The sequence below is a fragment of the Beta vulgaris genome, chromosome 4 (genome assembly GCF_026745355.1).
Source record: "Beta vulgaris subsp. vulgaris cultivar EL10 chromosome 4, EL10.2, whole genome shotgun sequence".
NCBI classification, from domain to species: domain Eukaryota; kingdom Viridiplantae; phylum Streptophyta; class Magnoliopsida; order Caryophyllales; family Amaranthaceae; genus Beta; species Beta vulgaris.
Genome location: NC_079205.1, coordinates 6,022,892 through 6,038,754, shown reverse-complemented (window position 1 = coordinate 6,038,754; position 15,863 = coordinate 6,022,892). Strand labels below are relative to the sequence as shown.

The window sequence follows — 15,863 nt, the reverse complement described above, 5'->3', positions numbered from 1 at the left end:
TGGTCTCTAAAAATATACAAACTCTCAACTAGAGTAATAATGATTACTCATAATACATAATATGATAAAAATCCCAAATTGTACAGAGTCACTTCAGCATAATCCATCAGGAGCATCCATGTCCTATCTGAACTTGAGTTATCTTCATAAAGACCTGAATAATTACATAAAATAGAAAAAAATAAAAACACAGAAAAGTAACCTAAAATGAGTGGAAAACTCAGTAACTTTACTCTAGCTCGTAAAAACGGTTTTAGTTCATAAAGATTTTCACACACAGTCACATACTACATCATTATGGTAATTGCTCGGAAATACTGTCAAAAAACATAACATTGAATAGTCTACCGGCAAGGACCATTTACGTGATCTTAGTTCATTGGCGAGTACAGGTTTTGGACAGAACAGGAACATTAACATTCGACCACTCTTGATCCTTTACATCGTAAACATAATTCATCCACCTATAACTTGCCCATTTACCAGTTCATTTCAAAACTCCAAGCCAGCAGAACCATTCACATTTTACAAAACTTACATATATCAATATTTCCGAACAACATCCATAAATCATAATTAATATACATAGGATACACATCACTTTCATAATTCACATAAAACATTCATGATCTCATATACAACACACTTTATAGCATGTCGTTACATGATTAGTATCACATGATCATACACACATATACACACGGTCATACAGATATTCGTTGGACATAATATGTTAAATATGATACGAGCAATCACATTTAATGCTAGACATAAAGGTTACATATAATATTTGCGGGCAATCACATAATAAGATGCTAGACATAAAGGTTACCTTATACGCTAATTCCTTTCCTTTACTCCTTAAGTATCGTCATATCTTAATATCCAAGAATCATCCTCCATAACATCATAGATTTCTTAACCAAACAAATAGATTTTTGGGTTCCATGAACTAAAATTTAAACAAAGAAACAAGAGAAACGTATAATATTTGGCAGCAATAACAGAAACTTCCAGAGGGTCTAACTCTCTGCTTCGAACTTCGAATCAGATGATTTTCGGGTCTAAATTCAATAACTTTTCGAGATCTACAACTTTTATGAAGAAAGTATAGGCAAATTCTGACTGGAATAAGAAGATATTGGGGAAGAACAGTACGACAACCTAAAATCAAAGGAGGAAGAGAGTGGGTATTTAGGGCCATTCATGGGTACTCAAAAAGAATAAGACACATCAATGGAAATTCAAATATTAAATGGAGGTTGTGGTTATAGTTTGTAATTTTCAAGTGGATGAGAAATGTGAAATTAACCCACTATTTATAGTGGTTTTAGGAAGAAAAACTCCATTAAACTAATGAAGACTTAATGGTGAAGAATACTTGGGGAGCAAGGAGTTCTAGAAGCCTTGGAGATCAAGGAGATGGAGCTTGAGGAAGAAGATGAAATATGTGGTCATGGTAAATTTCCAAAGTCAAGAAGATATGAAAACTATACACTACATTATAAGTAAATCATTACCATCATAACATAACTATTAAAATAATTAAACTAAATGTAGTATTTTAGAAAATAACCTTAACATGATCATTTTGAAAAATATTTAAGATAAAATTAAGCTAATATACACAATTAGTAAATAATAAAACTAGTTAAAAATTCGGGGTATTACACTTGGGAATCAGGTTTCCTATCAAAAGCAGGTTGTTATACCATAATACAAACAAATTTGGAAGCACTTCCAGCTTAATCCTGCTCTTGAGCTTTAATCTTGAATGATCTCTACAAGGCAATAGCCAATAGATATTATGCACCGATAATTTTGTTGGAGACAAACGAAAGATAAAAATAGTACCCCACTAATAGCATGGAACACCATCTGTTCCCCTTAGTCTCGGGGAGGTTTTGGTCTCAAACGTACCATGCTTTTGAATAAAGCTTTCCTAGCAAAAATTGGTTGGAATTTGATTTCCAATAAGTCCTGCTCTGGTCTTCTCTAATCAAAGAAAAATATCTGCATACTAAATTATTCTTTGGTTACACTCCAAAACCTAACGACTCTTACATTTGGAAAAAGATATTGGCTCAAAGAGACCTTCTGTGCAAAGGTGTCCGTTGGAAAATTGGTAATGGTCACTCAATCAATTTTTGGTTAGATAATTGGTTAGGGTAAACCAACCTTTGCTCCCTTCTTAATATTAACAGTAACATTGTTAACATGGATCTCAAAGTAGCACATTGCATCACCCCAGACCATTGTTGGAATCTGACAAATCTTAATCAATTTCTACCAAGACATGTTATATTGAAAGTGCAAGGAATTCCCTTGCCAACTACAGACCTTTCTGATACTCCAATTTGGGGCCCAACCCCTAGTGGCCTTTTCACAGTCAAATCGACAACTTGGTTAGCCCATGATCTTCCTCCTAAGTCTCCTTGGCCTTTCCGATGGATATGGAAGCTAGATATTCCACCAAAACTTCAAATTTTTGTCTGGCAAATATGTCATAACAATTTAGACGGTTAGAGATACGACGTTTCACAGACATGTTATCCCAACCAATCAATGTCCTCGTTGTAATGCGGGTCCGAAAACAATTGAGCATTTGTTTCTCAATTGTCCCCAATCCATTATGTTCTGGAAGCTTCAAGAAATCTTGGATCGGTGTTCCTCTCCTGGGCCCTTCACCACAATACTGCAAATTTTTCATGAAACTCATCCTAAACAAAATCTAACACACTTCATATTTCTTTTATGGAGCATCTGGAAAGAAAGAAATGCCATCATCTATAAGAATGATACTTGGTGCCCTTCTTGCGTCTCTCACCGCGCTAAGTTTGCTCTTAGTGAATGGAGAGTGTCTTCATGTTGACAGGTGTCATGAATCCTCTAATTTGAGTGTTTGGTAAACAGAGGTTTTAATAAGATGATTGTGGTCAAAAATCTCTTTTTGAAAAAGTTAGGCGAAGGAGCTTAATCACATTAGATGTTTTTAGGAATGAGTAGGCCAATTACATTTATGTCCTAAAGTTGTTGAAAATTACATTAATAAACATAAACGGGGTGTTTGTTTAGGGGGATTAGGGGGTGGGAATGGGATATTATATCCCTATGGGTAGATATCCCATGTTTGTTTGTGGGAATATCTAAATTCCCATGTGAAGGGGAATGGGATTAAAACCCCTCTTATCCCACCAAAATAAGACATGGGGGGAGAAGGTATTAGGGAGGGGGATTATTTTTGGTTATGTTAAAAGACAAATTTACCCTTCATTAAAATATACTTCACTAATATTGTTTGCTCTTCTTTTGCTATCCTTCATTAAAATGGGTAAATTTGTAATTTAGCAATATATTCCCTACTTAATCCCACTAACATACCAAACAAGGGATTGGGATATATTTAATAAATTCCCACCCTCTAACTCCCATTCCCAATCCCATCCTCTAATCCCCAAACTCCCAATCCCTCATACCAAACGCCCCGAAAAGGTAAAACAATAGATTATGCTTATGTCCTTATTGGTCATTTTACACAATTATGTAACAATAATCTATCAAGTACTTACCAAATACTTTTATACAAACAGTTAATACAATCAGCTAGTAATCAGTTAATACAATCAACTACCGGCTATCTATCTATACAAATATATTAAAAGGCGTGCATAACAATGTATGTAGGCCACATGACACATCTGTTACTCCACTAGAATTGTCCAATGTGTACATAAGTTATGACAATTAACAAAAGTATAATTAGCTTACAACAAGATTTGAACCTGTGACCCCTTGCTATTATACATGACACAGTTATCATCTCAACCAACTTTTAATCATGCTTTAACGGCCCGTTTGGTAGTTGGTCATAAATGGTGGTAATGGGAATGAATTTGTGTGTAAATTTGTGAAAAACATCATTGTCCATTCCCATGGTAATGCTAATTTATCCTAAAGTGTCCATTTTCCTTCTTGAATTTTCATTCCCATCCACTACCACCTTGTAGGTGGTAATGAGTGGTAATGGAAATTGGTTCCCCTTGGAGACAAAAACACAAGTTTAGGGGTGAGATTGCTTGCCCATAGAGAAAAAATGCCTCCCCATGGAGATTTTAACGGTGCTTTCCTAATAAAATTATACTTAAAATTCATTCCCATTACCACAATATATTAACGACTACCAAACGGGCCGTAAGTGTCCACATTATTATATTTATACTTTTTAAATGTTGAGTTTTTCTTAATATATTTTAATGGAAGTGGAAAAAATACATATCAAATTCGAAAAACAATACAAACCCAAAACAACACCCAGACTCAAATACTAGTTAACTAATACAATCAGCTAACAGTTCACAACTATCCGCTAACTGTCCGACATGGTCTTAGTGTTTCCGTTTTCTCTTTAGAGCCCAATTAGGCTTTTATATCAAAGGTTTCTAGCAGCACGTAACGAAACCACACGTAGCGAAAACTTTCTCTCTCTCTCATCTGAACTCCTTTCTGCTTCTCTCTCAACTCTCTACTCGCTGAATTTTGGTAATTTCCTGCACTTTTTCTTCGCAATTTCTCTCTCTAATTGTATGATTTCATGAACTTCAATCTTTTTCATATTTTTGTTTTTATCTTTATGATTTCTATGATCGTATGGCTCAAATCAGATCTAAATTGGTCGCCTCCGAATTTTCTGGTCGCAAGATCTTTACTTGCTATTAGTTTCATCATCGCACGTCGTTTTTCTGATTTGATCGATATTATCTTTACTTTCAGTTTTGAGAGATATCATTACGAATCTGATTTTAGTTTAGATTAGAGTTAGATCAATGTATTCTAATTTCAATTTGTTTGATTTTGTTCTTGTATGATTGTTAATATAATTTGAATTGTGCATTTAACTTGAGGTTTGGATCTAATTCAATCTAAAATTTCCAATGATTTGGAGATTTGGATTCTTAAACCCTAGATTTCTGCTAATTTGTGCGCTGAAATTGGGGCTATTATGTTCTGATGATAATATTTCTTGTCGAATTTCAGTATTGTTCTGTAAATTGATTTGGTTATGAGATCGTAGTTTTATTCAATTGTTCTTTTGGTTCTCGGTTCTGTTTTTTGACTTTTATAGTGATAAATTGATAATGTAGATTGTTTGGCATTTGTTTACATGTATTGATTTAAATTGTCTTTTAGATTCTTCACCTTGTTTCAAAATTGAAAGATGGATACTTTAGTAGTTGATGATTTGATGTTATAGATACAGATATGGCCTTGCAAATAAGATCACCATCTTGCAAGGGCCACCATTGGAGTTGCGAAAGATTATTGAGGAACATATTTCAGGAGTTGCCTAGTTCTTAGTTTTTCTATTTTGTTAATTTGGGGCCTTACCCCTCTTTAAAAGCGATTTATAAGTACACAAAGATGTACCAAACTTTAGCAGAAAAATTACACTCTTAAACAGAGCAATTAGAGCTGAGGAAGTATATGATTATTTTCATATTTTGTTCTTTTTTTTTTTAAGAATAAGAGACAAACTTAATAGCTTAGGCATGTATAGATCAATGGGTTTTATAGTGTCACTGATACAGCGAATACCCAAAGAAGTAAGAATTTGATACAGAATAAGTACTCTTCTTTATCCACTTGATTACCGAAATTTTCTTTTTTTTGCCCTTTTTTTTAAATAAATGAGTAAAAGCCACAACGAGTTATATCTTACATGAATGTGCTGAAGATAAACAGGCAGAATAAGAGTGCATATTAAGAAGGAATGGCCACACACCTCTTGTATGGTTTGTTTCAAGTTGGTCACTTGTAAGCAGACCTTAATGTTTTGTAGTAATTTTCTGAATTCGAAGTAAAGGTTGACCTGTCTAGATCCTTCTTTTTTTGGGTGTGCCATAGAAAGAGTTGTTGGTACACTCATTTTCTTTTCTTTTCTTTTTTTGTACAGTGACAATTAGATTTTTGTCTTAGTCTTGAATTGTGATGTATTTAGATTTGTGGTAAGTAGTTGTTCAAGGGACCTGCATGAATCTGTCTTACACTAATTTTTTGGCTTCTTTGGCACCTTGTGTTGTTTCTTTTCATAACCATTATTTTGATAGTCCTTCAGGGTGTGACCCTCCACAGTAATTATGGAAGCAAGCAGAGGGCAGAATGGAATTCAACTTTTGCTGGCTGCAGAACAAGAAGCACAACACATTGTCAATACAGCCAAAACTGGTATGGGTGGAACTTTCATCCTTGTTCAGTGCACCTTTGCGTGATATACATCTGATTTTAGCTCTTGTCTAATTGGAATAACTAACATCGAACATGTCTATTTGTAATTCTATGAGTATTGATCATCCAAAGCTCGACTTTCCTCCATCCAGAACATTTAGAGGCTTATGTTTGTGGAAATTACAATTGTTATGCTTCCTCCGTTTTTTTTTTACTTGCAACACTTTCCTAAAAGGGTAATAATTAATTACTTGCAACACTTTCCTAAAAGGGAAATAATTAATTACTTGCAACACTTTCTACTTTTGCTTTTCCTTTCTCTCTATGTCTCTCCCATCACATGGAGTCCTCTCTTTTTTTCCTCTCTACCCTCTCTCCTACCCAAATTTTGCACTAGAGTTGATGAAAAAAAAAGTTTTGCAAGTAAAAAAAACAGAGGAAGTATTTTGGTGTAAAGCAGTTGCTCAAAAGAACATAATACAATGCATTTAAGTTTTTGGTTATTTGTAACAACTGTGGTCGCTTGCTATATACTTATAACTCATTGTTCTTAAATTTTATTAATATCGATATGCTCTCCCTTTGTGTCTGCTTTGCATGATGAAAAAAAACTTGCTTATAGTTTAGTTGAAGTACAATAATGAGATATCTATCCGAAATTAAGTTTCTGTAATCAGCTTTTGATGGAGGTTCTCTTTGTGTTCAAGTAATTAGGACAGTAGTTTTAAGCTGGGCATTATGGCGTCTTGATTAATTCAGCCCTCTGCCAATTCTTTCTTATTGCCTTTGGTTTTAATTTCAATCTTTGCACTTTTAATAGCCAAGATGGCTAGACTAAAACAAGCAAAGGAAGAGGCTGAGAGGGAGATTGCCGATTTTCGTGCACAAATGGAAGCCGAATATCAGAGAAAACTCGCAGAGGTAAGTGATAAGAAACTTTATCTGCTGAAGTTTTTTAAACAGAACAATTGGATGCATGTATCACAGTCATGAAGCTTCTTAGTATTCCCGTTTTCTTGACAGTATAGTCTGCTTAGGGCTTAGGCTCTATAATCGCTAATGTTTTAGGAGTTCTTTTTCTTAATCTTCTTAGAGGTTTATTTGAGGTAAGGAGCAAAAAGGAAGCCGAGTAGGAAGCCAAATCTCAATCTTCTTTTTCTTTGTTCCCTTCCCCTTTTCTCAACCACCATTTTTGATGGCCCGTATATTGAGGTATGGATATTTTATATCTACATAATGACCATCCCATGAGATGTTCTAGATAGTGCATGTCTAATGGCAAACGTATGCTTTTCTTTATCAACTTTCCTAAACTCTTATATGCACAATCTTCCTATACAAGAATGAGTGGTGAATTGGTCATGAAGTGAAAGAAAAAAGATAAATTGTTGGAGATGCATGATATGCAATCATGCAGCAATCTTATTACCATCCCCTTATTTCCATGATAGCTTTACTAAGATTTGAGTGATTGGAAGACTGTTGGAACATTTCATCTATTATAATGGCCTATTAAGTGGAATAATCTGTTATCCTTGAGTACCTTAAATTATAAGTGACCATTATATCTGGAGGGATAGGGAGAGTTTTATCGTATAACTACATGGGAAGTGAAGATAAGCAGGATAGGAGATTTGTAAGCTTCGCAACTGCGGTGGAAATGTTTTTTTCATACGCGTATGATATGATATCTTATTATCCCTTGAAATGTTCTACATGCTGCTCATTTTTACTGATAATTTTATTACCAATGGTACAGAGTAGCGGGGACTCGGGTGCTAATGTGAAGCGTCTTGAACAAGAAACTGATACTAAAATCGAAGAGTTGAAGGCACAATCATCCAGTATATCTTCTGATGTTGTTCAGATGCTGTTGAAGTATGTCACAACTGTGAAGAATTGAGATTGTTCTGAGAAACTTTAGATGGGTTTTAGTGTTTGGCGAACATTCTTTCCTTGGTATCCATGTTCGATGGAACGCCTCTGCATGAGACATTGAGATGGTTGGTTCCATCCTGTAATTGATTGTATTTGTTCTCGACTACTGGTTTGTTGTGTAAAATGGTCAGTCATATATTTGTCGAACAGATTATTTCTTATTTTCAAATAAATGCCCTGAATTTGAATTCGGGGCTCTTTTGCCCATTTTCATAGTTCCACAGTAGGAGTCATGTTTATGATATTTGAACTTTGAAGTTTCATATTCTTGTAATATTTTCGGTAATTGGAGCTCTTCAATATTGTGTCATGTAGAGTCAACGCCTCTACGGTATCATTATTAATGTATGAAACTCATCAAACCGTATCATAGTAATGCATTTTACAGTCCCAAAGTAAAAAACAATATATATCTTCATTTCTAAATAAGTGCAATAATTTAATTTTTATGATTGTTAATATATAGCTTTGACCATTAATATTTTTTATTACTCTCTCCGTTTTAAAATATAAGGCATTCATGTTTTACGATTTTCATAATATGTCAAATAAAAATTATACCATTAGATTTGTCTTGAAAAATACTAATTAACATTATTTTTTAAAATTTTCTACCAACATATATTAAGAGCAATTAACGGCCAAAATTCGATCTCGAATATCATGTGTGTCTTATATTTTGAATCCGATGGAGTATGTATTTCTAAGAGTTATAAAAAGTTGGTATCATGAAAATATCAATTAAAAAAAATCTAACAATATTTTATATAATCAATTTTGTTTTTATATATTAAAAAAATATGATCAAAGTGAGATGTGTAAATAGTGCAAAAGTCAAAGTATTGGACTAAAAAAACAAGGAAGTAATTTGCAGTGATTCAATTTACGCATATCAGATATCAACTTGGAGAAAAGGCCAAATTATTTGTTAGGCTTCTTTTCTTTTCCTTTTTTCATATAAGAATGTAGTGGCAAGTTGGCAACTTATAGTTCTCGTATATGTATATCTACTATCCCAAAAGAAGACATGTACTACGAATTTAAAGTAGTGTGCAATGGCGTGCCATTTTTACCCTAAACCACCGAATTTCACAAATAGTCAACATATTATTTTTCAACGTATCATCAGTGTCAAGATACAGTTTTTTACTTTTACGATTTATAAGATGTGATCAGAGGGAACTTTATGAGACAACTCTGTAGATAATTCAAAGTGACCTTATTAATAGAGTAAGTCTAAGGGCAATTGTATAATATAGGTTGTAATTCGAAAACTATAAACATAGTGTCAGGACTCCCATATTTTGGTGAGTTGCATTACTTTCACATGATATCATAGCCAACCATTGCATAGTTCTGAATTAATGCCAACCATTTTTTTGTTATAGTGGAATGAAAAGTCCATTCCGTAATTGGAGATTGACACGTGGGAAATATATTAAGAAAAATATTAACAATGCAAAACAACCCATTTATTTGATATAAGACTATAAACAATTTGTTGTCAAAAAAAAAAAAAAAAGACTATAAACAAAAGTAAATCTATTGAGTAGGGAGATTTTGACAATTTTGCCAACAGCAAATGCCTGAAACTCTTCCTAGATTTACCACATCTTACAGGAAAATGAGTCTCAAAGTACAAAAAGGCTACAATCCATCACATTTAGATATTCTTTTGGCAACAAAAACACCTAAAACAACAAAAGCGAAAGCAGAAAAGGCTCCTTGCCTAGAAAGGATAAATTCACTCCATGTTAATGGCCGGGTGACCACATTCAATGCATTCTGGAATTGTCCATTCAAGTCATCGAGTGATCCAGTATTATCAATCACAATGTCTGCTTTGCTTCTTTTGGAATCCATGGCCATCTGAGCATTTATCTTGTTATCAGCTTCTTCGTCCGTTATTCTATCTCTGGAAACCAATCTCTTCAGTTGTGTTTCACGATCAACCCATACAACGATAATAGGTTTGGTCCATTTGTCCATTTTAGCCTCAAACAATAGTGGGACATCAAGAACAATAACCTTGTGCCCCTTCAACCACAGCTTCAGGATTTCTTTGAAAATGCCAGAAGATATATAAGGTGCTAAAAGCCTGTGGCATGATTCACAAAACATAAAGCATATCATGTGACTGGTAGTTCAGGAGCTTTAACCAAAAGATACTAATCAATCATCCATAAAAGTTTTACATCTTGAAATCGTATAATGGTATCAATAAGAATAATAATAATATGTCGAAATGAAAGGTTTAGCTTACTAGATCTAGAAAATAACCTACTCCCTTCATTCTCAAATAAACTTATTGTTAGGTTTGAGCATGCATTTCAATAAATCTTAGTAGGGGTGTAGGGTTTTTGATAGATAAGTCTAGAAGTATTCTTTACCGGTTGAGTAATTGGCGCTTATCTGGATTCGAGAATACAATACGTCCCAGCTTAGGCCTATCCACTTCCCCATCAGGCTGTAGAATGTCATTCCCAAATGCTTTCACGACCTTTTTCCATCCTCCTGTGCCTTTCTTCAATGCATCCTGAAAACAGAACCGAGATCATAAATAGTTGTATAGTTAGTACTGTATGCAAATGGTTCAATATTTAAGCAGAAAAAAACTGGTATTCATACAGCAAAGATAAATTATTTGATCATCACTCCATTGCCTCATATGGGGCAACCCCTAGGTCTAATAGGCAGGTCAAATACATGTAATCTTAACCGTCCAAAGCCCTTTCTCTGACCTCTCCCCGCCAAGAAAACATAACCATAAAAAATGAACATGACCAGGGTAAAAATCAACACAAAAAAAATAATTAGAAATCAATATTAAGGCTAGGAAGGCAGCAGATAGATTTTGACCCAGTAACATAGACAGCCAGAATCAAAGCTGAGAAGATCCCATGATCAAGAAAGAGAAAGAGGAGGAGAAGAAAAGTACCCGAGCAACAATATCAGCATCAACAATTGGAATGCCCTGAGCTTTAAAGAGGTTGGAGACGGTGCTCTTTCCAGATGCGATCCCACCGGTTAGTCCTACAATCCTCATCTCTTCAATAAAGGATAAGCTAGTTAAGCGTACCAACTGCATCAACAAAAACATTAACACCCAGAAAATTGTCATTGTTTGAACATCCTGCTTTCCCAATAATAAAACTTCAACAAATTTCTCCTCTGGTCAGTCTAGTGAATTCACTGCCAATATATGAGATTTCAACTGGTTGTTTTCTGTAACACACCTGTAAATCTGTAATAACAACTTACGTTTACCTGTACTAATTTTCTCAAAATAGAACCTGCATTTTCATGCTCAACTGAAGTCCCCAACACTAGTTCTTAGTTCTTAACAAACAAACACAGCTGCCAATCTAGTTTACAACTAAATTACCAAAAAGAAAACAATTTTAGGCATATGAGTCAAACTAAAGCAATATACAATTCATAGTCACATTTCCCGTCCAAAATCTGGCTTAATCAAGATGCATCAACTACAAGTAGATATATAGAAATTTACAGCTTTTGTTCACGTTTTCTTGGGTTAAACAAGAATTACTATCAAAAGCATAGATACGAAGCTCGTAAATCATAACTAGCATGACTGGACTAAACAAAGCTCGTAATTGATGTAAAGCCCAATTCAAAGCAACGACAACATAACAGTAACAACAACAAACAATAGCAACAACTCCCAACAATAACTACAACAACACTAGAGGAATTTCAAGACAATAGCACTACCTAGTAATAGCGTCCGCTTAGGGCGACACCACCCACACGCAGCACCAACAGAATTCAGGAGGAAAAAGAACGGGACAGCATCAACAACAACCCAGCAGCAAGACGCAACACCAACATCACCGCAGCAGCACGCGGTGGCAATGACAGGACCACCAAGGAGCTCAGGACGGTGCAGCAGCACCACGAAGAGGAGAGAGAAAACGCGCAACACCGACGCGAGCTTGGCGAACGCCGGCGAGAGGAAGAGAACAGCGCGACGGCGCCGACAAGGAGGGGAACTCCGGCGAACGTGGCAGCAACACAAGGGAACAGAGAGAGAGAGATAGGTCTGGGAGGTTTGGGGTTTCTAACGGGAGAAGAGGGTTTCTAAGTTTTATCCTATCAATATAACTTCCATAAGATTAATCAAATAAGACATTCGTTAAAAGAAAAGGTTAGAAATATATCGTTTCTTAACACGAATATTCAATCACAATTATCAGTACATCAAGAAATTCGAAACTAATTTTTTAACAAAATAGAAAAATATGTAATTAGCGATTAAAAAAAAACGATCTGAAATTGTGATGTATCACTTACAACACCAGTAGCCGAGTAGATAGTGATGTTGAACTTTGATCAATCTGATAATCTTTGTAAAGAAGATCTAATTTCATGCCAAAAAAATCATGATTTTTCACCAAAACTCATGCAAGTAACCTCAGCATTTCAACAACAAAAGAACCAAAATTTAACATCTACCTTATAAAATTCATCAAATCTAAAAAACCACAAACCTCGACTTCAATTTTCTTCTCTCCAAATTTGGAGTTTGAAATTCGGAGTGCTATGGTGGACCCGTGAGCGGTGGTGCGGTGGAACAGGAGAGAGACTGAAATAACACGGGGAAAAACCACCACTTATACACCACTTGAAGTTTGAGAACTCTGCAAATCTTCAAGCTTTTGGAAAAAGTAATAATGGAGGATAGTGTTTGGGGTTGAGACTTGAGAGGCTTCTATATATTCATCTTCTGGTTTGCTTAACAGGTTTGTGTTTTTCAAAAAATACGGTTTTGATATTGGGGAATGGGGAGGTTTACTAACTTGAAAATCTTTATTTCTTTTCCTCTTTTTTCTATCCTATTTGATGTAAATATGCTTAATTTGTTAGGGGTAAAATGGGGCTTTCATTATTTTGGTGTCCCCATGTCTTCCCATGAAGTAGAATAGAGATGAGGTCTGATGATTCGACAAGGAAATCGACTTTGGTTTTTTTATTTGTGAAATGCCGCTTAACTAATTGTGGAAAATTCAAAATATAAAATAATAATAATAATAATTTCATATAATTAAATAAATAAATACATTACAAATAGTCAATATAATTCATACCCCAAACACAAATAAAATATGAATTTCGAAACATAATTAACTTTAATAAATATGATCATCAGTAAATAAACACTTTTAAAAATAAGGTTATATTATACATGTATTTTTTAGTTTTAGATAAAACCAACCGTTACTATAGAGGTAATTCTTCTTACCCGGGTCCCCGAATGGAGGCCCAAAAAAAATTATATTCAATGTATACTTTTATAATATTAACTTCTTATAACTTTTACTAATACACAATTAAAGTTATTAATGGTCAAAGTACTGCATCGACAAGCGTAAAAGTCAAAGTGTGACATCTATTTTGTTATGGAGGAAGTACAAGATATTGTTGAATTTGCCTCGACATAAAATATCAGTTTTTTATATAACTTTAACAATGAATAATTAGATCTAAAAATGGTTAAAGTTGTATATTAGCAAATGTTAAAGTCAAAGTGGGGTATTTATATAACATTAAAACAAATGGAGTATTACCATTAATTCTACAATGTGATATGATATTATCTATACAAATATATTAAATGAGGGAACCAAGTACTCCAAATAAGAAAAGTTTTAAAAAGAACAACCATTTGTTATTATTTCTTTTTGATGTGCCAAGTACTCTTAATCTTTTCCTCGTATAATGTTAAAATGAGTATTAATTCCTCACATGCGCCAAAGTTTAAATTAATTGCATAGGTACCGTCCACGTAGGACAGCTTGCTAGAATTTTTTTTCTTTTCGCCCAAATAAACTGCTACTCAGAGTAGCGGTTCACTTCAAAATTAACTGCTACTCAAAGTAAGTAGCAGCTAACTAGAGTAAAATGGCAGTTCTCTGTGGGCATCAACTGGAGCTTTGGCGTATATGAATTGTTATTCGAAGTAGCGATCTATATGCACACAAATCCCAGCTAGTGTTGCTTTCCTATAACTGGCCAAAATGGTAGAAATATTACAAAATAAGCTCTCCAACCTACAATTCCAGCACCAAATCTCTCCGATTTCATCCAACAATACCGAGTTTATCCACACATCAATCACCAAACACCAAGTTCATGCAAATTCAAATTTATCCAAGAATTTCTTAATGATGAAGAGAGATTAAGAAAATGACATATAATGATAGATCAATCACAAACATAGTTTAAAATGCAACATAATGTTAACTAACTTACTATACAAACAATAAATGAAAGTGCTAAACCTCCACCTTCTTCTTTTGTGTAGGTTTAGATGAACTAGGTGTGGACTCATTAGACTCCGCAATGGCATCAAGAGAAGACGGAGTGGTGGTCGAACGACGTCGGTAGGTTCTCTGACAGACTGGAGGCGAAAGCAAAGGTGTCATGGTAGATGTGTGGGCAGCGACCGGGCATAAAGATGTAGAAGTCGATGTATGTTTAGCAGAAGTAGGCACGCCCTATAAGACAACAACTTCAATACACAGGTCCCTCATGGTAGGTAATTAATGTGTACGCATACAACTGGTGCCCCATATATGGAGGCAATGACTCAACAGTCTCCAGTACAATACTACACATATGAGCAACATCAGATAACTTATGTGCCTGCATAGAAATAAAAATATACATTATGTAGTTTCAAAAATAAATAAAAGTATAAATACAAATCATGTGACTTACCAGTATTATATCTGTAGACGCAGGCTGATAATGTGTAGAAGGAGCTCGCCTCAATGGATCCATCATGCACAACCTCGTGATGCGACGATACCATATCATATACTCCTTAATGGCATAAGTACGACCACTAAACGGAGTACACTGAACAACACGTCTCTCGCGCTCATCCCCTTGCGCTATATAAGGTCAATGTCTGAGCGAATAAATGTATATAAGTTAGGCATGTGAGACCCTATCTACTTGCTCGTCCGTCTGATGGTCAAGTGCATCCCTGTAGTAAGAAAGTCCACTTGCTAAGTGGGACCTGGTATGGTGTATCCGAAGCCAACTGAAACACATTAATATTCTTCTAAAAATAAAAACCGCTACACATTAATATGCTTCTAAAAGAAATACACATTATGATTTCAAATAGCGGTTTATTTTTCTCATAACCGCTACTTCAAGCAGCGGCTTCGAAGAGGAAACCGCTATTCGAAGCAACGGTTTTACTTAAGTACAAAAACAAAAAATTCTCGCGTGCTGTCCTACATGGACGGTACCTATGAAATTTATTTGAACTTTGACGTATGTGAGGAATTAATACTCATTTTAACATAATTCAAGGAAAAAATTCCAAGTACTTTAATAAAAAAATTTAAATTATATAACAATTCAAAAGAAACAACTATATAAAGAAAATGTACTAATTAAAAAAATGGAGGGAGTATGATATGACAACATCAACTTTCATTTCGAATGTATTCCAAGTTCAGCTATTCTCCAATCTGATCAAATTCTACTTGAACAGTAAACTAACAACAACCACAAAAATAGAAAGGGAGAAAAATCAAATATAATCCAATCTACACAAAATGAATGAAAACCAAAATACCCAATATACCCAAAAGCTCAAAAAGACCCTTATTATTGATCTTTCCAGCTCCAGAGCTAAGCTTAATTCCCTTATTACCCTTCCTTTT

General features: G+C 34.6%; 2 protein-coding genes across 4 annotated transcripts; one reads left to right on the top strand and one right to left on the bottom strand.

The window, feature by feature from the left end:
• Window positions 1–4,391: 4,391 nt before the first annotated feature.
• Window positions 4,392–8,367, top strand: LOC104907078 (V-type proton ATPase subunit G 1). 2 transcript variants are annotated; one of them, XM_010695944.4, is made up of 4 exons: window positions 4,392–4,539; window positions 6,105–6,222; window positions 7,043–7,143; window positions 7,982–8,367. In XM_010695944.4, exons 2-4 carry the CDS (start codon window positions 6,135–6,137, stop codon window positions 8,123–8,125), a joined length of 333 nt encoding a protein of 110 aa, XP_010694246.1. In that variant the 5' UTR covers window positions 4,392–4,539; window positions 6,105–6,134; the 3' UTR covers window positions 8,126–8,367. The 2 variants fall into 2 exon arrangements, with proteins under 2 accessions (XP_010694246.1, XP_010694247.1); XM_010695945.4 differs by having other exon boundaries at window positions 4,404–4,539; window positions 6,113–6,222.
• A 1,318-nt stretch (window positions 8,368–9,685) lies between these two features.
• Window positions 9,686–12,955, bottom strand: LOC104907077 (dephospho-CoA kinase). 2 transcript variants are annotated; one of them, XM_048642685.2, is made up of 5 exons: window positions 12,672–12,955; window positions 11,896–12,273; window positions 11,099–11,242; window positions 10,551–10,696; window positions 9,686–10,258 (listed from the first exon to the last, which is right to left on the bottom strand). In XM_048642685.2, exons 3-5 carry the CDS (start codon window positions 11,204–11,206, stop codon window positions 9,808–9,810), a joined length of 705 nt encoding a protein of 234 aa, XP_048498642.1. In that variant the 5' UTR covers window positions 11,207–11,242; window positions 11,896–12,273; window positions 12,672–12,955; the 3' UTR covers window positions 9,686–9,807. The 2 variants fall into 2 exon arrangements, with proteins under 2 accessions (XP_048498642.1, XP_048498641.1); XM_048642684.2 differs by lacking the exon at window positions 11,896–12,273.
• Between the last annotated feature and the right edge of the window lie 2,908 nt (window positions 12,956–15,863).

What these genes read in the sequence shown, in the direction of transcription:
- LOC104907078 (XM_010695944.4), top strand. Translation starts at nt 6,135, where the DNA reads ATGGAAGCAAGCAGAGGGCAGAATGGAATTCAACTTTTGCTGGCTGCA. An exon ending in TGTCAATACAGCCAAAACTG is followed by an intron (nt 6,223 to 7,042) that starts GTATGGGTGGAA and finishes CACTTTTAATAG; the next exon opens with CCAAGATGGCTAGACTAAAA. An exon ending in ATCAGAGAAAACTCGCAGAG is followed by an intron (nt 7,144 to 7,981) that starts GTAAGTGATAAG and finishes CCAATGGTACAG; the next exon opens with AGTAGCGGGGACTCGGGTGC.
- LOC104907077 (XM_048642685.2), bottom strand. Translation starts at nt 11,206, where the DNA reads ATGAGGATTGTAGGACTAACCGGTGGGATCGCATCTGGAAAGAGCACC. An exon ending in ATGCTGATATTGTTGCTCGG is followed by an intron (nt 10,697 to 11,098) that starts GTACTTTTCTTC and finishes TTCTGTTTTCAG; the next exon opens with GATGCATTGAAGAAAGGCAC. An exon ending in AAGCGCCAATTACTCAACCG is followed by an intron (nt 10,259 to 10,550) that starts GTAAAGAATACT and finishes ATCATGCCACAG; the next exon opens with GCTTTTAGCACCTTATATAT.